Below are 22955 nucleotides of genomic sequence, written 5' to 3'. Positions count from 1 at the left end.
ACATTACCTAAATCTCCCAATTACCCACAGTGAATTATAGATGAAAGCTGGTTTGATCTGGTCCCAAACACCTAATACTAATGGTTTTTGTTTGCAAGAGAATTAACAGAATAAAACTGTTCACATGGTTCCACACTGGAATGTAGACTAACTTCACCTGCTACTTCAGATCTTTCTAAAGAAAGTGCTGATGCCTGTTGAAGCATCAGTGGAGAAGCTGTCTTGGAGGCTTGGCTGAGTGGGTGAAGGCACAGAGAAGAGCTTTCATCATTGTGTCCGAAGTGATTGCAGCATCCTCCCCTCTTGCCAGTCACTGAATGACATCCTGTGATAAACGGCTGGCTCTGAAAAAGCGTTCAAAGCAGATGGTTTGTGGAAAGAATCTGCTTCCATGCTATCAGAGAAAAGCCAGCCTCCAATATTCAATAAGAGAGTTTTACACAGTTTGATCAAGCTCATCACAGGATGGACCCCACAGCCTGCTTGTAAACTTCATCCTTGTATTTCTTGTGAATCTTCGGGATGGTATTTAAGTCCTTAGACAGTTTACTTGCAAAAGAACCATAAACCCCATCATTCGGATAATACACAAAGTCTGGCTCATCACTTCTGGTGTTTTCTATTCCAGAGAAAAATGTTATCACTTTCAATAGCTTTCTTTTCAATGATGTTAATAGCAAATGTAAAGGCGGAAGACACCTAGTATCTTCTAGGTCCTGAAGTTGTCTTAATGCTAGATCCTTCTGGAAATTGGAACATCCAGCACCGGGCTGGCAACATATGAACCTCTTTCAGCTGAAGTTTAGTTCCTGTGACCGTCCCCCTCCCCCATCCACAACGTCTAGCGTGTTCATTGTGAGGCTGAGTTCTGCAGCCACGTCCCACACTGGGCATCTGATAGAGTGTGGGTGTTTACTTGAGAGTCTTTGCAGACCCTTGAAACATGAAATTTGACCCCAGTAATTTAGACACCAAGTTCCTTAGCACATTGAAAAAAAAACACCTATTGTTCTTCAGGGTAGTGCTGCCCTCGGTGTTAACCTTCTGCTGCAGTAGGTAGTGAGACCTCAGAGAAGGGGAGATGGGGCAGGGCTGGTCCACGCCCACAGCAGCACATGTCGGGCCTGCAGACTGGAGCTGTGTGGACGGTGCTAGCGCCCCCAGACCCAGGACTGGAGAACCAAGTGAGCCTCACAAAGTACAGTCTAGATTACAAGTCTTTTATGTCTCCTGCATTGGCAGGCAGGTTCTTCACCACTAACGCCACCTGGGAAGCCCATAGCTAATTTAAAGTGAAAGTGAAAGTGAAAGTCACTCAGTCGTATCTGACTCTTTGCAACCCCATGGACTATACAGTCCGTGGAATTCTCCAGGCCAGAATACTGGAGTGGGTAGCTGTTCCCTTCTCCAGGGGATCTTCCCAAGCTAGGGATCAAACCCAAGTCTCCGACATTGCAGTCAGATTCTTTACCATCTGAGCCATAAGGGAAGCCCATAGCTAATTTAAGGACACCTAAGAAAACATAACAGCATAGCAAGATTTATTGTTAACTAATTTTAATATATATTTGGGTAGTAAACATGCTTTGTTTGTTTTAATTCTAGAAATGGAAATGAATGATTCTTCATTCCTGGACAGTTCCACAGAGAAGGAGAACACTGTTGAACTCACTAAGTAATCTACTTTTTTTTTTTTAAGTTTTTTTTTTTTATTTTATCAACTTCATACTAAGTCACATTGTTCAAAAATAAAAAGGGACATTACCTAATAAACACAACAAAGTACTGCTAAAAACAAAGTCACAGTATATCCAGAGAAATAAAAAAAAATAAAATAAATAGAAACACAAACTCTCAGACAGTAAAATAGTAAAAGAATATCATATTGAGACATTTCTGACATTATTATATTGTATACCTGAAGATTAATATGAAGTTGTATGTCATTTATACCTCAATTTTTGTGTATTAATTTTGTATAATGCAACTTTACTGACTTTGCTGACTAGTTCTAACAATTCTTGGTGCACTCTATGATTTTCTATTTACAAGATCATGACAGTAACATTCAGAGACAATTTTATTTATTTATTTATTTATTTATTTTGCTTGTAGTTTTCCTGAGTTTGTTTATGCTTTTGGATATTTCTTAGTGAATTCAAATAATTTTATTTAAATTTTTCCCCCATTTTTTTTAAATTTTATTTTATTTTTAAACTTTACAATATTGTATTGGTTTTGCCAAATATCAAAATGAATCTGCCACAGGTATACATGTGTTCCCCATCCTGAACCCTCCTCCCTCCTCCCTCCCCATACCATCTTTCTGGGTCGTCCCAGTGCACCAGCCCCAAGCATCCAGTATCGTGCATCAAACCTGGACTGGCGACTCACTTCATACATGATAGTATACATGTTTCAATGCCATTCTCCCAAATCTTCCCACCCTCTCCCTCTCCCACAGAGTCCATAAGGCTGTTCTATACATCAGTGTCTCTTTTGCTGTCTCGTATACAGGGTTATTGTTACCATCTTTCTAAATTCCACATATATGCGTTAGTATACTGTATTGGTGTTTTTCTTTCTGGCTTACTTCACTCTGTATAATAGGCTCCAGTTTCATCCATCTCATTAGAACTGATTCAAATGAATTCTTTTTAATGGCTGAGTAATACTCCATTGTGTAAATGTACCACAGCTTTCTTATCCATTCATCTGCTGATGGACATCTAGGTTGCTTCCATGTCCTGGCTGTTATAAACAGTGCTGTGATGAACATTGGGGTACACGTGTCTCTTTCCCTTCTGGTTTCCTCAGTGTGTATGCCCAGCAGTGGGATTGCTGGATCATAAGGCAGTTCTATTTCCAGTTTTTTAAGGAATCTCCACACTGTTCTCCATAGTGGCTGTACTAGTTTGCATTCCCACCAACAATGTAAGAGGGTTCCCTTTTCTCCACATCCTCTCCAGCATTTATTGCTTGTAGACTTTTGGATCGCAGCCATTCTGACTGGGTGAAATGGTACCTCATAGTGGTTTTGATTTGCATTTCTCTGATAATGAGTGATGTTGAGCATCTTTTCATGTGTTTGTTAGCCATCTGTATGTCTTCTTTGGAGAAATGTCTATTTAGTTCTTTGGCCCATTTTTTGATTGGGTCATTTATTTTTCTGGAATTGAGCTGCAGGAGTTGCTTGTATATTTTTGAGATTAGTTGTTTGTCAGTTGCTTCATTTGCTATTATTTTCTCCCATTCTGAAGGCTGTCTTTTCACCTTGCTAATAGTTTCCTTTGTTGTGCAGAAGCTTTTAAGTTTAATTAGGTCCCATTTGTTTATTTTTGCTTTTATTTCCAATATTCTGGGAGGTGGGTCATAGAGGATCCTGCTGTAATGTATGTCGGAGAGTGTTTTGCCTATGTTCTCCTCTAGGAGTTTTGTAGTTTCTGGTCTTACGTTTAAATCTTTAATCCATTTTGAGTTTATTTTTGTGTAAGGTGTTAGAAAGTGTTCTAGTTTCATTCTTTTACAAGTGGTTGACCAGTTTTCCCAGCACCACTTGTTAAAGAGATTGTCTTTAATCCATTGTATATTCTTGCCTCCTTTGTCAAAGATAAGGTGTCCATATGTGCGTGGATTTATCTCTGGGCTTTGTATTTTGTTTCATTGATCTATATTTCTGTCTTTGTGCCAGTACCATACTGTCTTGAAGACTGTGGCTTTGTAGTAGAGCCTGAAGTCAGGTAGGTTGATTCCTCCAGTTCCATTCTTCTTTCTCAAGATAGCTTTGGCTAATCGAGGTTTTTTGTATTTCCATACAAATTGTGAAATTATTTGTTCTAGCTCTGTGAAGAATACCGTTGATAGCTTGATAGGGATTGCATTGAATCTATAAATTGCTTTGGGTAGTATACTCATTTTCACTATATTGATTCTTCCAATCCATGAACATGGTATATTTCTCCATCTATTAGTGTCCTCTTTGATTTCTTTCACAGTGTTTTATAGTTTTCTATATATAGGTCTTGAGTTTGATCTTTAAGACTTTACATAGTTTGTAAAATGTTTTGTAAACCTCAGTATTAAAATGCTATTAGTACATCAGTATTTTTATAGTATTTTAATTTATCTTGCTTATCTAACTATTAAGTTTTTACTTATTCACTTACTATAGTGATAATTATTTTTATCAGTATTATATGAGACTAGATGTAATTATTAGGTTGATTTTAAAAAAGAAAAACCACTGGAGATGAGATTTGGGCAGTCTGCTCTTTCTGTTACCTTCCTGAACAGCGTTCAGAGTAAAGACCATTCATTAGTCTCTACCTGATACTTTAAAAGACCCTGATACTGGGAAGGATTGAAGGCAGGAAGAGGAGACAACAGGGGATAAGATGGTTGGATGGCATCACCAACTCAATGGACATGAGTTTGAGCAGGCTCTAGGATTTGGTGATGGAAAGGGAAGCCTGCCGTGCTGCAGTCTATGGGGTCACAAAGAGTCAAACATGACTGAGCAGCTGAACTGAACTGATATTTTAAATAAATAGAGATAGAAATAACACAACCTTCCCCAATGACATATATGAGTCTAAAGTTCTATATGGACTCTTAAAGTGTACATACCCTCAGCTGCACTGTCATTTAAACATCACAGTTGATCCCACTTTATTGTTAATCTTCATGTTACAAGAGAGAACAAATATCAAAAATAAAAATACAGATTATAGGAAATCTGATACCCTTAATTAATTAGTTTGTTAATTAGCTAATTATTGTAAAGAGGACTTGAGTGTAGTCTGGAGAGGTATGGGTCCCTCTGGAGTGACCGGCTTCCAAGGGCCAGAGCCCAGGGTGAACACAGGTCCCCCTGCCCCCATCTCCGTGACACATGTCACCCCCCCACACCCTGTTGTAGACTCACAGCACTCAGAGCTCTAGAATTGTGTACAGAAGGGATCAATCCATTCTCTCCACAGGACCTTGTTGCCATCTTTAGAATATCTAAGGAGGTGTTAAGAACTTATATTTTGTATGGAATTAGGAGAGCTACAAGAAAAATTTTACGAAAAGTCTGTTTAGTCTAAAGCTTCATTTTAATGTTAATATTGTATTATACAAATTTCAGGTTTTATGCAGAGGGTGTTGAAATTCCTCATTTTCCTCAAGATTTTGAAGTTGCAAAATATAACATCTTGGAAAAAGTAAGAGTCTAATTTCTAGTTGAGGGAACAAAGCTGTTTGAAGTCTTCTGATTATTTTTCCTGTTTGATAATCTTCCCGTTTTTGAAAAATTATGCATCTCCTGAATAAATACTCCTTAATATATGAATTGATTTTTAATAGTAAAAAAACTTCACATTTAAAATGTTTAATTTTAGTGTTTTTATTATAAAAGAAATGCATGCTTATAATAAAATATAGTAAAAATATAAATAGCACAAAAACTTAATATGACATTAAAAAATGAAGATATTCCTCTCTGTTAACAGTTTCTTGTATTTTAAAAGAGTAGATTTCACACCAAGTATTTACACTATGTTGAATTTCCATTATTTTTCATTAAAAAGAAAAACAAAAAACTTTTCCTCTGGCATCATATAAATGCAAAATAACAGTAGCATTTAAAATGATGCTCCATTTGTATTTTTAAGATATTTTAATAAAATATAACTTGAAAATAACATTTTCTCTGTGATTAAGAAAATGTGAAAAGTGGGATGGTTTAAACATATACAAGTATATTTATAACAAAAATCCCAGAAGGAAATATAAAAAAATATTAATAGTGATTATATATCTGTAGTAGGACTCCAGATGATTTTTATTTTCTATTTACTTTCTAAATTATATCTGCAAATGATATAATTTGTATCAGGTTTATAATCAACATTTTTAAATGGCATGTGTAGTTTGTTATTTAGTGAATGCAGTTTATAAAAGAGCAACATGTTTTCCAGGTTGTGACAGAGGGAGGTAAGGAGACCGCGGTGGTGGAGCTGCAGTGCCTCCAGGGCCCTGGGGACCGTGGCTTTCTGATATGCACACACTTCCTCCTGGCCACTGGCACCCAGGTAAGGGCTTCGTGGTGACACCTACGTTTTTATTGTCCACCTTGTTGATAGCGAATTTGGTAAAAACTGGTAAATTGAACCAGCCAATCTGTTAGCGTCTCTCTTTTTAGCTAGTACCATTTTGAAAAGTGGAGAGGTGCTCTTTTGGGATATGGAGGTGAGGAGTGCAGGCTGGGAGCCAGGAGAACATTCCCTGGGGTGCAGGTTCCTGCTCCTGCTCTGAGTTACTTACAGAAACTTTGCTAATGTTTGTACCTTGGCACTGGATCCCTTCACTCACTTCATTAAACACCTGCTCTGTACCAGGGAGTCGCCTAGAGGCCACTCCTAGTGTGAGGTGAAAAGACAACACACCCACCCTTGGAAATTGGGAGGGACAGCAAATCATGGTCCTGCCCCCGCCGTGACTCAGCTGCTACTGAAATGTGTGAAGTGCCTGGGCTCAGGGACAGCAAGTGGGGCTGTCCATGCCCATGACCTTCTCGAGGTCAGTGTCAGGTCAAGGGCAGGGTTCTGACCTAAGACAGGTAGGGAAAAAAAACAACCCAGAGCCTACACCTGAAGTTCCAAGTAAAGCCTGCAGCCCTGTCAGAGTCTTCTGTGAGATGCTAACTGACCGGAGGCTCACAGGCTCCCCTTCGAGTGACCACACAGTGGTTCTCTCAGGCTCAGGACGCGCCTGCCTCACCCATTCCCCACAGTGGGGGTCAGCTGTCGTCCAGGAAGGAGACATCTCAGGGCCCAGACTGCTGGTGATGCCCCCGGATTCCTGACGCCCAGCAGGGAGACAGTTACACAGTCCTGGGCCCAGGGCTGAGGCTGGCCATCTGTCGGTGTACACTGCTGACCTCCAGTCCTGGTGTGGAACTCCATTACCCAAGCAGTTCTGCCAAATATTACAGCTGGTATCCCACACCTATCAAGATTCCATGAGGACATAAAAGATTAACCCAAGGTCAAGTGTGTCCAAGAAAGAGAAAGACTTTGTTAACCTTTTACCCAGAAATGTAGACCATGTTTTGTGGAGAATTTAGGTATGTGGGTGAAAAGTAAGTAAAAATCAAGTTGAAAACCAGGTAGAATGTGTCAGAGCTGCTTCTGCCTTCCCAGCCTCCCTCCTCCAGCCTGGCCCTTCTGCTCCTGGGTGAGTCTGTTCCCTCAATGGGCATAACCCTCCCTGATGAAAGAGACAGAGCTTCTCTGGCCCTTGTCCTTTGTTAATCCATTGTGGCAGAAATCTTCCAAAATTAGGTTAAATTTTACCTTTTTTTTATTTTGTTTTTTTTGCAAAAATTGATTTTATTGAATCTTGGCCCTTGTTCTTTTTTTTTTTTTTTTAACTTTCCCTGCTTGAATGGAGTGACATGGACGTGGTGTGTGTCCTGCGGCCAGTGGGGCAGGGTTATTGGCCCCATGCGATCCAACCCCCATGCACAGCCCGCAGGGTCTCCACAGCCCACTGGGCAAGCCCTCCATGTTCGCTGAGGTTGGGATGGGGCAGGATTTGGGGGGGACAGACACCCCATCAGGACGGCAGGAATGATCACGGTGTTTGCCTCTGCCTTTGTCTGCGTGACCTGCCAGCACCCCTTCCTGTCTCCTTGGCTAGGGCAGTCCTTTCGTTTAGGCTGTGCCTGTCTCCAACGATGCCTCATCTCTGAGGTATTTTTCTTTCCTCGCCTCGCCCGGTTTTTCTTATTTCTGGAAGGCTAGAAGCCAGACTTCAAAGCGGGGTAGGATGGTGTGTAAGGTCAGATTCTGGGCTCTGAACACATGTCCTGAGGCTCTTCCGTGAGTCCAGTGCTTCTTTCCCACCTGCCGTGCCTCTCAAACTTTCCCCCCCAACTTGCAGATTTTAGGCTGTTTTGTCAAGAATTGAAAATGTGAAGTCATTCCTTGAAATACTAGTTTCTCAGTTCTGTTACAGCAGGAAACTAGCGGAGGCGCCGTATCTGTGACCCTGTTCCCCACCCCCACCCCCACCACGGCACCCAGTAGGTGTTCAGCAAAGGTCGATGTGCTAATAGGCTTCCATGTGCTCATGTCCTGACACTGTGCTGCGTGCTCTAACTTACAGACCAGAAGGCAGTCCTCTGTGAAGAAAACCTCTGCAGACGCAAGTGAATACTATGAGAATTATATTGAGGAACTGAAGAAACAAGGCTTTCTACTGAGAGAACATTTTACACCTGAAGCAACCCAGTTAGCATCTGAAAAACTGCAAGCAGTAAGCTTGATTTCTACATATTCTTCTGTATTACTGATTAAATAGATTTAACAGAAATGTTTTCTTCATGACAAATAAAAAGCTGGCAGGAGATGAGAATAGGAGTTAAAAGAAGGGAAGAGGGGCCCACAGAGTCGAGTGGGGAGTGAGTCCCAGGATGAGCCACAGACCTAGCTTCCCAGAGATTTTACTGGGAGCCAGGCCCAGGAGTCAGGGTCCTCAAACCCTTAATGCCACTTGATCTTTAATGCCACAGCAGGCCTAAAGAATTGCAGAGTGAATAAAAAGGCAGGAGGGAAAACAGCATGGGGGTAAAAGAGAAGAGGGTCAAGAGAGGAGGACAAGGAGCAAGGGCAAGTTGGGAGGGGCCCGGGGTTAACAGTCACCCTCTCCTGGGATGACATGGGCTGTTTCCTCTCACACCTCTGCTTATCTCAGGTTTAAAGGAGCACACTCATGAACTCTTTGTGGATGTTTCTCTGTTTCTCTGTGGTTGCAGTTGCTTTTGGAGGAGGTAATAAACTCGAATGCCCTGAGCCCCGAGGTGAGCGGCTTGGTGGAGATGCTCTGGGCAGAAGCCCTCGGCCGCCTGGAGGACACACTGCTGAGACCTGTGGGCATGATGAGCCTGAATGACGTGAGTGCCGTGTCCTGGAAGCAGGTTCTGCCAGGCAAGCCTGCCTTCTGCTTGTGGCTTAGAGGCCTGTGCCTCATCTGAACCAGGCTCCCGCTGTGCTGCTGCTCTTCCTTCTCTCGATGGAGAGAGGGGCACGAGGGGCGCTGCTGGGAAGTGGACTTCCGAGGAAACTAGAGTCCCATCTGCAGCATCAGCCTTGGGAGCAGAGCAGGGCAGGCCTGGGACATGGGCGCTGCAGATCCTCAGGGAGAGGTACAGACCCTGGTCCACTTCAGAGTGACCGTCTTGAGCCTTCGACCGTGTGGGGAAGGGCAGGTGCACCTGCAGCCATCAGGAAGCTCTTCTTGACTGTGTACAATTGAAGGAGCAGGTGAAGAAGGTGTTCCCAGGGGTAGAGCATGTGTGGCTGCACCAGCACATTGAAATAACTCGTGGAGAGAGTAATGGGATCAAGTCCAAAGGCACTTGTGTGATGAAAAAGGTGTTCTGGTGGGCTTCATCCCTGAGCCTGATCCAGACGTCTTTCTAAATGTCTCATGTGGAAGGAAGTCCCCTAGTGAGAACTCCTCTCTGTGGACTCGAACGTGGATGCAGACACGCTGACAATGAGGACTCTGGTTCCCTCCTCTAGTTAAGCCCAGCCCAGTTTGGAAATGAGATGCATTTTCAACAGCATCAAGCTTGCTTTGTACGTGTCCAGTCGAAAGCTAATAGTCATGTATCTAAGAACCATCTTAGGTATTTTTATACAAGTTACTTTACTTTTTCTAGATTATCAAGTTAAATTTTAATAATCATGTGTCATCTTCTATTTAAAGGTGAGCAAGGCAGAGGGAATTCTCCTCCTGGTAAAGGAAGCAATGAGAAATGGAGAAACACAGGAGCAACTGCAAATGATGCTGACCGAGTTCTACAGATTAATCCCTCACAGAGCTGCTGTGGCCGAGAAGGTCAGCCTGAGCCTGCTGGCTAAGAAGGAGGACCTGTGCCAGGTAAGCCTCTGCACCTTGGGGTTCAGTTTACACTTTGTGGGGACAGGGGAGAGGGGTCTTTCACATCTGACTGAGATAACACTGGATCACAAAATTTGGCTCTTGAGATTCCTCAAAAACAAACGGTTGAGCCATTTGGGGGTGATTGGGGTCCTTATGGAAGTTACCTGAATCACACTCCCAAAGGAGCCTGTGTTGGAAGAATGGTGCAGAAGCAAGTGTTTAGAATTGTTACGCTGGGGACTTCCTGATGGTCCAGTGGTTAAGCATCTGCCTTCCAATGCAGGGGATGTGGGTTCAATGCTTGGCCTTGGAACTAAGATCCTACCTGGTCCCAGGCAATTAAGCCCACACACCGTATCTAGAGAAGCCTGTGAGGAAGACCTAGCACAGTCCCCCCGCCACACACACACACACACACACACACACACTCACATACACAAAAAAAGAATTTTCAAAATTGCTATGTTGTGAAATGACTTTCCGGATCAGGAGATAGGTAGGATTCTTTCCTAGAAGAAACAGAAAGCTGCTCCTGACTTGAACAATGAGGAGGCTTGTCACCCTGTAGGACGAGTAGTGCAGCTGTGGGGTGGCCACTGGTCCAGTTCACTCAAGGCTGCAACCTCACTGGGGCCTGGTCTCTTCCCACTTCTGTGCTTCCTGTAGGAATGGCTCCCCCCTCTGCCAACTCCCCTTCCCATCAGCCCACAGCATCCTTCCTGGATGGTTTCTTCTTATGTTTCTTGGAGGATGCCCCCAGTACCCTCTTATTTTTCTTTTTATTATTATTTTTAAATTAAGTATAGTTCATTTATAATATAGTGTTAGTTTCAGGTGTACAGCGAAGTGGCTAGGTTTTATATACACACATAGCTATATACATATATATTGTACACATATATATACACACATGTACACATATATATACACACACGTACTTTTCTATGATAGGTACTGTAAGATGTTGGATATAGCTCCCTATGCTACAGTAAATCCTTGATTTTTTATTTCTTTATATTTACTTCTTTTATATGTAAGGGTATGTATCTGTTAATCCCAGACTCCTAATTTATCCCTCCCCTTTTGTAACTATAAGTTTATTTTCTATGTTTGTGAGTCTGTTTATGTTCCATAAATAAGTTCATTTGGCTTCCCTGGTGGCTCAGACAGTAAAGAATCTACCTGAATGCAGGAGACATGGATTTGATCCCTGGGTCGGGAAGAACCCCTGGAAAAGGGAATGGCTACTCACTCCACTGTTCTTGCCTGGAGAAATTTCATGGACAGAGGAACCTGGCATGTTGCAGGCATGGACAGAGGAGTCTATGGAGTCACAAAGCATTGGACATGACTTAGCAACTGAACAACAACAATATTGATTCCACATACAAGTGACATCATAGATATTTGTCTTTGTCTGACTTACTTCACTTAGTGTGATAATCTCTAGTTCCATCCATATTGCTGCAAATGGCATTATTTTAGGCATTATTTTATTCTTTTTTATGACTGAGTAGTATTCCATTGTATATATGTATTACATCTTTATCCATTCATCTGTCAGTGGGCATGGGTTGCTTCCATGTCTTGGGTATTTCTTTAGCCAGAAGCAAGTCATGTGTGCATAGCTAAGCCAGTTTCTGCTGAGGAGGATAGGATTACTGAGACTGCTCGGAAGTGGGGGAAGGAGCTGTTCTTTCACAGAGAACAGCAGGAAGGCAGACAGGGCTCACCCTGTCCCGGGTGAGGCAGCACCCACTCTGACTCTGGGTTGCCACATCTGAGCATAAAGGATTTGGGACACAATCAGAGATCCATGACCTCTAGACTTCAGAGGAGTTTTTGGATGTTAAATTTTGCATGTTTGGGGGAAATTACAGCTTCCCACAGATTCCCAAGTGGTGCTAGTGGTAAAGGACATGATTGAAGCAACTTAGCATGCATGCACACACCGATTCCCAGAGGAGTCTGTAATCCAAAATATGTGAGGAACCAACAAATGAGATGAGCTAGTGAATGAGCTGACAATGGACCTCCATGTTTAAAGTTCCATGATTTCCTCAACACTGAGTGTAACTTCAGTTCCTGGTTTTGCTACTGAGAGGGTGTGTGTGCTGCCCACCCAAATACTGTTAACCTGGATTCTGTATTTTCAGTAGATCACACATCCCCATGATTCAGAAGTCAAAATTATATTTAAAAAGTGTACTATGTTGCACCCTGTCCCCACCACCCCTATTCCAGCTCCTCTTCCCGAACACATAACCATGCTTGTTAGTTTCCTGTTTGTCTTTGCACCATTTCTTTATGCAAATAAACGTGAAAATGAACAAGCATACTTAGTCCTTCCCCCTTTTTCTATGTAAAAAGTCATATACCCTCTTCACTGTCCTACACCTGTTTTCTTTACGTGACATAATGTACTCTGAGTGTGGAGACCACCCTCATTCTGGTCCACGGTGGGACATGCCCCTGGGTGGGCATCCTCCACCCATCCCCGCCAGACACAGTGAATGACGCCACAGGAAGTAAACTCTCTGTGTGTCTGGTGTCTTGTTCTTGCGCAGGGACATCTCTGAGAGGCAGTCCCCAAGGGAGAAGTGCAGCCCGAAAGAATAAACACGTCAGTAACGGGTGATTTTGTCTGCTTCCCTCAGGGTTTCTCTGTGCTGCCCTGTCACGGCCGATGAATGACAGTTTCCTTTTCTTGTCATCTTATGAGCTGTGTCTTTGTCAAACTTCACCATGTGTATGCACTAGAAACGGCTTCCGTGTAGTGAGTCTAAGCACCTTTCCAGATGTTTTAGGGATGTTTGTGTTTCTTCTGTGAACTGTCTGTTCATGTCCTTTGCCTCTTTCTCTCTTGGGTCTTGATGTTTTTATTCATGGTTTTTAGGACCTTTGTAAGTTAAGAAGCTTAATCTGTGTTATGAATTGTGACTATTTGGCGGTTTTTGCAGTTTATTTGGGTTTCTTTCTTTGCTCATACTGAGTTTGTTGGTGGTGAAAAAAGCTTATTCAACCTTTTTGAGAAATGCAGTATGATATAAATTATTTTGATATGTGGTCGTTCTGACGTGTCAGAAGTAGAAATGACTGTAATCATTTCTGCTTACAGCTAATAAGAGACATGGTTAATGTCTGTGAAACTAATTTGGCCAAACCCAACCCACCGTCTCTTGCCAAATACCGAGCTTTGAGATGCAAAATTGAGCATGTTGAGCCGAACACTGAAGAATTTTTGAGAGTAAGAGAAGAAGTGTTGCAGAATAATCACAGGTAGGATTGCAGGAGATAGGTGAGGGTCCACTCTTTAACTTGCTTCAGATTCTGGTAGAGCAGATCTTCACACACCTAGATAATTAATCCTCACTGCAGAGTAATCACGATGTGATGACAGATACTCACTTCTGTGTCTATAATAGGGCTCAGAGCTGTGTTCTGTGCTTAAACACTCCCCACTGTTGCAGTCCATTCCAAGTTCACCTACTGTTGCACAGAATTAAATTCTAAAGATTGAGATGTTTTGTTTGTTCACAAATGCAGTGTTTAAGTGCTGAAGGGTATTGCATGGGAAAATCCACTCAAATTAAGATTTTAAGGTGAAGAAACATGTTTTGGATCTCTCTCTGAACCTGGCTGGACTGCTAAGCAGCACAGAAGGTCAGCTGTTTATTACTTTCTTGACCTTGTCTCGTCAGGGTGTCAGCTTGGCAAGGCCGAGACCGTGTTTTCTTATTTCTGTTGCTGGTAGAGTACTTAGCACAGAGTATGTTTGTTAAATGAATGCATGAATGTTGAACGAAGGAACATATTCAATTTGTATATTCTGTATATGTTTGATAAAATACGGGATATTTTGTATGATGTTTTATAGCCTACTTATAACACTTACATCTTACTATAAGTTTTGTTTCACATCCTTACTTATTTTTAAGAGAGTATTTTTTAATGGCTGCATAGTATTTCCAAGAAATGTTGCATTGTGATTCATTGAATCAGTTCTCTAATAATGGACATTTGGGCAGTTTTGGGTTTTCTGCTGCTGCTAACAATTTTTTATTGTGCTTTCAATTATGTAATCTCTTCTAATTCTACAGTAAGGGTCCAGTGGACATCTTGCAGATATTTAGAGTTGGCAGAGTGAGTGAAACCACAGAGTTCCAGGGCCACCTTGGCAATGTCAGGCACTTGCTGCATGGGTCTCCTGTGCAGAGCTTCATGGGAATCCTGTCCCGGTAAGAGCACACCATCTCTATTTTCCAGACTTTCAGCTCACAGTTAGACTTTTTTTGCTGTAGTACGTGGATCTATTCCATTGAAGTCAGCCAGCTTATTGAATTGCAGAGAAAACTGAACACTTTATAGTTAAGTGTGTAATTTAAGTCATATGTTAATTATTATATATTTTAAAGTGCAGTGCATGGAAATGAATTGCTTCTTGAGGAAAGGGGATTCTCTATGTCCTGAGTCTTCTCTGTGTATCTAACTCAAAGATAGTCTAGAAATTAGAGCTCCCAGATGCCACGAATTATCTATTCAAAACATAGCTCTAATTTCTGTTAGCTTTGAATAACACTTAATATTGGAGTTGAAACTGAAGTCACAAGGAGCAAGGGAAAGCATAGTTAAGTCTAGATCTTAGTTAAATCCCCTGCTGCTGCTGCTGCTAAGTCACTTCAGTCGTGTCTGACTCTGTGCAACCCGATAGACAGCAGCCCACCAGGCTCCCTGTCTCTGGGATTCTCCAGGCAAGAACACTGGAGTGGGTTGCCATTTCCTTCTCCAGTGCATGAAAGTGAAAAGTAAAAATGAAGTCGCTCAGTCATGTCCGACTCTTAGCAACCCCATGGACTGCAGCCTACCAGGCTCCTCCATCCATGGGATTTTCCAGGCAAGAGTTAAATCCCCTACCAAAGACTTACAAACATGCAGGCTCCACCTGGAAAAAGCTTTAACTGCTTCAGAAGAACCCAAAGGCAAGCTGATTAGAAAGATACAGGTTTTCCTTGAATTGACCTATGCATTTTGTGCTATCACAATAAGAATACTAACAATACTAACAATTGACTTCCCTGGTGGTTCAGTGGTAAAGAATCTGCCTGCTAGTACAGGAGACACGGGTTCAGTCCCTGATCTGGAAGGATTCCAGATGGTGCGGAGCCACTAACCCCATGCACCACAGCTATTGAGCCTGTGCTCTAGAGCCCAGACACTGCAACTACTGAAACCTGTCCACGCCAAAGCCCATGCTCCGCAACAAGAGAAGCCACCACAGTAAGAAGCCCGTGCACCACGACTAGAGAGAAGCCCATGCTCGCTGCAACTAGAGAAAGCCCACGAGCAGCAACGAAGACCCAGCACAGCCGTAAATAAATAAGTAAATAAACCTACTAACAAGATTTTTTTTTAAGAAAAGAAAAGCTGATTCTATAGCCCATATTTTTTTTTAATTTGAATTTATCAGGGTAATTCTGAAAAAGAAGGATAACCAGAGAGGATTAACCAGTCAGATGTTAAAAACATAAAGCTTTACTGGGTAAAACAGTGAGGTGAGAAATAGATGAGGCAACAAAATAAAAATCCACAAATAAATGCAAAAACATAGGGGATTTAATATATGATAAAGTTAGCTTTTATCTCTATGGGAAAGTTTATTTTCTTCAGTACCATATATGGATATAAATGGTTAACTGTCTGGAAAAAAATATAAAGTTGGATCCTTACTTCATTCCTCACACAAACTCCATGTGGATTGAAGATTTGAAAATTTAAAATAAAATGAAGCAGTAAAAACAATCTTTGAGTAAGAAAGATTATTTTAAGTACATCCCAAAAGCCATTTTACAAAATTAATTCTATTTCATAACATGGAACATAAACCAGATGTAATAAAAGGCAGGAGTCTCTCTTTTACCACCTTCCCAGAGATAATCTAGTTTGTTTGATTGCAGAGAGTTCTAGAAAGCAAGAATCTGCAATGGGAGCACAGTCAGCCTTGGCCTCATGGCTGTTCTGGTGAGCCCTTCATGGGCCCAGCCTGAGGGTGGGCAATGGCTAGCTGGCCAACCAGTCCAGATGGTGATGAGAAATAGCCTTGGCTGGGTCCATTTCAATGGCACCTGGAATTCCTACTCTGAGGTTACTTTGAAATATATTTTTCTTTTCACTTCATGCTAATTATTTATTTATTGACTTTCAGTTGGTATATTTTTTCCAGGTTTGTTGAGTTATGATTGACAAATAAAAATTGTATATCTTTAGGTTGTACAACGTGACTTCTTAAAGTTGTACAACGTGATGGTTTAATATATGTATTTATTATGAAAAGATCTCCATGATCAAGTTAATTAGCATATCCGTTAATTAGCATATCCGTCACCTCGCAGGCTTACCTTTTCTTTTTCTTGTGGTGAGTACAGAAGGTCTAATACTATCTTAGCAGACTTCCGGTGTACAGTATCATCACAAACAGTCACCACTGTAGGCATTGCATCCCCAGAGTGTTTTCGTCTTGTAACTGGAAGTTCATGATTTTTGACTAGCACCACCCCCTGTAGCTTCCCCCACCCCCAGCCCCTGGAAACCACAACTGTACTCTCTAGGTTTATGAGTTCGACTTTTTCAGATTCCACATAAGTCTTGTAGTGTTTGTCTGTGTCTGGCTTGTTTCACAGAAGTGCTTAAATAGCTTCTTTCTTGGCCAGAATTGTGAGGCTATAATGAAAGATTCCTTTTTTCTAGTAAATCACTATAATGTTCTTTTCCAGTGGGTTGCTTTTACCCAAAGTAGTTGAAGATCGTGGCATGAAGAGAACAGACATTGGAAATCTTGGGAGTGGGATATATTTCAGCGATTCAATCAGGTCAGTACCTTATCTTTTTAATTACATCATATACACCCGTCACCAAGGAGACATGACCAATACTTGCTGCGAGTTTTCACCAAGTTTTCACCTGTCTTTGCTTGGTGAGGATTTCTCACCAAGAACAGATAATTAAAACAGCCAGTTTTCTCAGTATATTGTAGAAGCCTGTCTTATGGTGGATATTTGGGAAAATTATATTTGAAATCATCTTAGTGATTTTACTATCCTAAGAGCTTTTACCTGTATTTACTCACTCAGTCTCACAGCAAACCTCTGAGGTCAGGCCTTGTGACTCCCACCCCGATCACAGATGAGAACACTGTGGGACAGTGGGGGTGACTTGCCGAAAGCCACACAGAACCTTGTCTTCTCCAGAGCCAGCGGTCCTGACTTCTGCAGCACATGACCTCGCTCACAGACAGGGCCTGGAATAATATCTGAGTCTGTCTTCATTTCAGCCACAGCATATTGAACTTACTAAGCACCAGGTTTAGTGCTTCAAGTATGTTGTTTGATAACCTCACAGTGGTATTGGGAATCATTTTATGAAGATGAAACACGTTTATGGAGTTTAAGTAACTTGCATTCAGGTCACAAAACTAAGAAAATGACAGGTTCAGGCCCAGGACAGAGGATGATTATCCAGGAATTTAAGGAGTCCCCCCAAATCAATGAGAGGAGGAATACCCAGTAAGCAAAGGGCAAAAGATATGAAGAGGAAACATGTATGGACACACTTGAAAAGATTAGTGATCAAGAACGTGCAAATCAAACCAGAATGAGACCATTTCACACCTGTTGTATCAAAAGACACTTCAACACCTTTAGGTGTTGGTGAGTCTCCCCTCCTGGAAAAGGGTCCCATCATCTCATGGAGCTGAAGAGCAGCTGTGCTGATGTGACTTGGCGGTTGGGAGTCAGCGCACCCCATCCTGGCTGCACGTGGAATCACCCTCGAGCTTTCAGACAGTGTTGGTGCAGAGTTCACTCAGATCAGCTCAGTCAGGGTCTCGGGGGCTGAGATTGGGCTCCCAGTAGTTTCTCTGCTCCGTGTATGACTTTAACACACAATCTGGGCTGAGAATCACCACCCTAATAAATACTGGTATACGTAGACAAGTGGGGATTGGACAGTGGGGTGGTGTTGTGCTGGTGTGGTCCAACGTTTCCATGTGTGTGTGTGCGTGGGTGGGTTAACCAGGTGCCCTCCACCTGCACGTGTCAAATGGATGAGCCTTAGAACCAGATCACAGAGTGACTCTCTCCACATAACATTATTACCGAGGGGCATGTGCCTATGTGCTGACTCCGAGAAAGAAAGACAAAATAATGATGCTCTTTTTCCTGAGCTGGTGGCAGCTACGATAGCTGTCTTATTATTATTCTTGAGACTGAATATTTATAGAATAAATGCTTTCCTCTGTACAAAGTATTTCCAAGTAAGCACTTTTATATGTTAAAATATTTTTCAAAAGACAAACTGGCAGTCAGTTGAATTTAACCAAATTAAAGTCCTCAGTGGATATGGACAGTGGGGTTTTGGTGAGGAAGTGCAAGCAGACCAGACTGCAATGGGTTGAGAGCTGGTTCGCAGACAAGCCAGAGAAACAGTTGCTGATGGTGAGGAGCGAGGAGGGAGGAGAGGGGGGCGAGGGGAAGGGGAATAGATGAGCAGGAGGAGGGTGGGGTAGTCAGGGTCCTGTGTTTATAAATATGGAGCACCCATTAGCACAAACAGAAGTGCAAGTTTTAGAGGTGTGTCCTCAACAGTGCCCCCCAAGGTGCCCAGCCTGAATTCTTGACACAAAAGTTATTTTATTAAAGCTGTTGGTTCCTAAGAAAGTTAAATGGAATTGCTCATTTGGGCATCACTTGACATTTTGTTTTTCCACTTGGATCCAGAAGGCTTCATGAGGGTGCAGCATTGTTTGTCCCTTGACCAGTTCTTACATGGCATTTCATGTTCTTTCTGAACTTCAGTGCCAGGAATTAATCCACTTTTTCTTCTTATCAGGTGGGCTTCTTCCTTCTCTTTCCTCAGTCTCTATATTTTAGTAGCTGATAAAGAGCTGCCTAGCACAGCAGAGGAGCAATAAATGTGTGTTTTACATAAAAATTTTAAATAAGTAAATAGAGTTCTAAATGGAATCTTCAGAGATATTTCAATAACAGTAAAATTTGAAATATTCTACTAGCAAAGTCGTTTGGATTCTAGTTTTCCTACATGTATAAAATAGTGTTGCCATGCAACTGTAAAGTAAAACACATATGTGCTTACTTCCTGTGACATGCAGTACAAGCATCAAGTACTCGCACCCTGGACAGACAGATGGCGCCCGACTCCTGGTTGTCTGTGATGTCACACTCGGCAGGTGCATGGACCTGCACAAGCGAGACTTCTCCCTGACGGAGGCACCACCCGAGTACGACAGCGTCCACGGGGTGCGGGGAACGGATATGGTCAGCTCGGACTTTGAGGTATTTCTATCGAGGCAGACAAACAGGCTCTTGTTTTTATCAAATATGTTTAAGTTTAAATAATTACTGTATAGCTACTGTCTGAATTCAACAGTTTCTAAATTAACAAACATGAAATTCTGCTTTTATGAAAACATTTGCCAATAAAGTTTCTTTTCCTTTATTATTAAACTTCTGTTTTCTCTAGGATGATGAATTTGTTGTATACAAAACCAATCAGGTTAAAATGAAATATCTTGTTAAATTTTCTGTACCTGGAGATGAAATAAAGGACTTTCATCCTTGTGACAATACGGAACTAGAGGAAGACAGACCTGAGTTTTCAAATTTTTCAGCAGTTGAAGGTAAGATGGCTTTTTTGACTGCTGTTCTCTATGATGTTTATAGAACTTAAACATTGTATTTTCAGTGAAATTTATATTCATGTCTGGTAACTATATCTCTGATTTCTTACATAAATGCTTCATTTCCTTTTTTATTTTGTAAAAACAAAACCTGGGGTGATTGAGAGATCGGATGATGTCAGAGCCCCCTGTTACTTCATTAACGCGCTGAGGCTGAGCTACCACCCCCCCGATCCAAGTCCAGGTGTCGTAGTGTAGAAAACGAAGCCTTAGAGTTGAGTAGCTTGCCAGTTACCAGGCTGTGCAACCTCAGACAAACCTCATAACCTTTCTGGGCTCAGCTTCTCCCCTGTGGGAATGAGATCAACACCTGCATTACGTGAAGGGGCTGCAAAGTCACCATGTGCAGCTTGTGTATCAGCAGAAGGTGACCGCTTCTCAGAAAATTGTAAATTCAAACTAGTATAATATTAATTGATAGCATTTAAAAACACATCAGCATTTTAAACTGTGATCAAATTATTTTTTATCAGAAATATATGGCTTCATGTAGAACATAACCCCTGTTTTCTGCTGGGAGTCACTAAGTGTGTATCTCCTAAGAGTGTATCTGCCTCTCTAGCCCAGTCCGGCACCTTCCCCACGTGACTCATGGGGACATGGGCTTCCTGGGACTGAAGTCTGAGAGACCTTCTGTTGCTGCAGTTCTGTGGCACAGTGACAATGCTGACTGAGCAGGGAGTGCAGAAACCCAGATTCATACTTGAGATACACTTAATAGGTGTTCTGAAGACCTGTGTGTGCTTGTGTATGTTTAAACTCTGAATTTGCGAGATGATGCCGCGTAGTTAGCAGACTTTAAAAAGGCAGCATGCCCGTTGGGAATGCTTCCCTCACCCCATTTCATGTGGGTTAACTTTTCAGAAATGGTGACTGAGAATCATAAAATGCTATTTGTCCACTTACCCTAAAATGTAACGTTTGAAGGGAAGGGGAAGGAATAAAGGTCAAATTGACAGAAACAGACAGTGGAGGGAAGGCTTTCAAAGCTGATATGAATGTTTCTGACTTGCAGTTCACCAGCTTCCAGGCAGCACGCCTTTCCCCGACATCAAGGCCGGCCTCCAGGATGCCTCTGGGAATTCAGTTCCTCTGGAGGACGTTCACATCAAGGGGAAAATAATAGACTTTGTAGCCCAGGTATGTTCTTTGTGGTTTTGTGATGCTTAAACTAAATGAATATAAATCATACACAAGAATTGGATTACAGTTGTGTGAACTAAACACGTACATTTCTAAAATTTGTTCATTGAGCACCCAGTGTGTGCCTGGGGCCGTCCTAAGCTCTAGGTGAACCGCAAGGAGCAGGCTAAGGAAAGCCTGCCTGGTAGAGCAGGACCAGGCAGTGCACTCGGGAAATAGATCAAATATGTAACATGGGCCTTCTGGAGAGAAAACCAGGGCAGGTAGGAGGGGATGGACTGGTGAACATGGTGGCCAACAAGGCCTCCTGAGAAGGGACATCTGAGGTGCCCATTCCAGGTGGTGGAAGGGCATGTGCAAAGGCCCTGAGGCAGGAGTGCACCTAACATGGGGTGCACCAAGGACCAGGGTGAAGAGGGGTGGGGGGAGCACGGAGGAGCAGTGGGGGCACCAAGGAGCAGGGTGGAAGGGACACTGAGGATCAGCATGGGGGGTGGGGGGCCCGGAGGAGCAGCGTGAGGGGGCCATGGTTGGAAGTGCATGAGGAGGCGGCAGGCACTCTTGTCAGGCACAGACAGACACACGGTGTGAGCGGGAAGCCTTTGGAAGACATTTGCAGTGACGTGTCAGAGCTGTGTTCTCACGGGATCACTCCAGCCCCTGCCCTCCTCCCCAAGTTGAGGACAGTCAGAGGATGACCAGTTAGGAGACACAGGTCTGTCCAGGAGCACACCGTGCAGGGATGCGGGCTGGAGCGAGGCCTGCAGGGGGAGGGAGGCAGGCTGGCCAGAGAGACTGGCTGTGGTCCTTCAGAGGGAAGTGGGGCTGGTCTTTAGTGAGCACCTGACTGGGGAAGGCGGGGGTGGGGCGGGGAAGAGCCTGCCTGCCACCCCTGAGGCTGACACCGAGTGGGTATGTCTGACCTCCACCCCTGCCAGTGCTGACCCACCCCCACAGCCCTGAAGCCTCTGGGGGCACCATGTCCGGCTATGGGAAGGACCCAGGTGTGGGCTCCAGGCAGGGCACTACAGGCGCTCCTCTCTGTGGGGCCGTGTAGAAGCTGTGAGCACATGACTGCCACTTCCTGTGACTCAAGCTTCATCTGCACGTCAGTTCTTCCCAGACTGCACAGGGTGAGCACTTGTACTGTTGTTTGAACGAGGAGGCACTGAACAATATGATAAAGACCAGTCTGAACTCGTCATTCCAACTGGATAGTCTGGGATGGATTGAGTTGTGGGGGGACTGGTGTTGACTGCAGAGGAGCCCTGGGGTTTGAGAGCCCAGTTAGGAGTTCGTGCTCATCCTTCTCCAGCCTGATCATGTGGTGGTTTCCTCAGGTGTAGATGAGACAGCAATGCTGGGCTGCCCATCGGTGGTGGCTGTTCTGCGTAGTTTCCTCAGGTGCAGCTGAGACGGTAACGCTGGGCTGCCCGTCGGTGGTGGCCATTCTCCAATGGTTTCCTTGGATGTAGATGAGACGGTAATGCTGGGCTGCCCGTCGGTGGTGGCCATTCCACAGTGGTTTCCTTAGGTGTAGATGAGACAGTAATGCTGGGCTGCCCATCGGTGGTGCCTGTTGCGCATAGTGAACGTGATAGTCCCGGTGCACACAAGTGTTGCAGGAGCGGCCTGTGTCCTCCGTGTGTCACTGTGGATTAGACACTGTTTGATGAGTCTTTTCCGTGGAGAAGTTTGCCCCACACATATCTCGTGGTGCAGCTGTGAACCTTCCTCTCATTTCTGGATAGCTGGCCTGTTGTTTGACTTGAGTGTCCACACAGGCCGGCAGCAGGGAACTTGGCTATACGTGGCCCACTCTGGACTTCTCAGAGTGAGCTTAATGTTTTCAGTTTAACAACTAAACTGAACTAAAACACTAATTGCATTTGAAGGAGGAAGATTAAGATGTCAAAAATGTGTACAGAGTATTGGTTTCTGTTGTAAGTCCTAGTAAAAATCCTCCATCATCTTTACTTAAAATTTCTTTCTTTTGGTGCCTGTGCGTCATCAAAGGCAGTGACTTGGATGTGGTCTTGACCTCTGGGCCTTACATGCACAGCAGTTTCCATTAATAGCTGTTCCTGCAAACATCATTAATGCAGTTTCATCAAATATATGGGTTTTT

General features: G+C 43.1%; 1 protein-coding gene and 1 pseudogene across 8 annotated transcripts in view; one reads left to right on the top strand and one right to left on the bottom strand.

The window, feature by feature from the left end:
- Nucleotides 1-22955, top strand: part of PARP4 (poly(ADP-ribose) polymerase family member 4) — a 76796-nt gene that overhangs the window by 7884 nt on the left and 45957 nt on the right. For 6 of the 8 annotated variants that reach the window (XR_015138212.1, XM_086329846.1, XM_086329845.1 and 3 more), the window contains 12 exons: nt 1606-1675; nt 5129-5204; nt 5961-6074; nt 8152-8301; nt 8801-8938; nt 9757-9930; nt 13052-13212; nt 14034-14171; nt 16704-16799; nt 19097-19280; nt 19468-19624; nt 20700-20824. Coding sequence is in view for 7 of the 8 variants with exons in the window: in XM_086329846.1 (XP_086185972.1) it covers nt 1606-1675; nt 5129-5204; nt 5961-6074; nt 8152-8301; nt 8801-8938; nt 9757-9930; nt 13052-13212; nt 14034-14171; nt 16704-16799; nt 19097-19280; nt 19468-19624; nt 20700-20824 (1583 nt within the window). In the remaining variant the exon portion in view is untranslated. Of the gene's footprint in view, nt 1-1605; nt 1676-5128; nt 5205-5960; nt 6075-8151; nt 8302-8800; nt 8939-9756; nt 9931-13051; nt 13213-14033; nt 14172-15089; nt 15314-16703; nt 16800-19096; nt 19281-19467; nt 19625-20699; nt 20825-22955 lie in introns of those variants that run through there. The other 2 variants (XM_086329847.1, XM_086329848.1) reach the window with 2 other exon arrangements.
- On the bottom strand, nt 98-1117 carry LOC147361706 (antizyme inhibitor 1 pseudogene; annotated as a pseudogene).

This window comes from Bos grunniens, chromosome 12 (genome assembly GCF_055505025.1).
Source record: "Bos grunniens cultivar Pamir isolate PY7600 chromosome 12, Bosgru_T2T1.0, whole genome shotgun sequence".
NCBI classification, from domain to species: Eukaryota; Metazoa; Chordata; class Mammalia; order Artiodactyla; family Bovidae; genus Bos; species Bos grunniens.
Note: the sequence above shows the minus strand (reverse complement) of the source record. Positions and strands in the feature narration are given on the sequence as shown.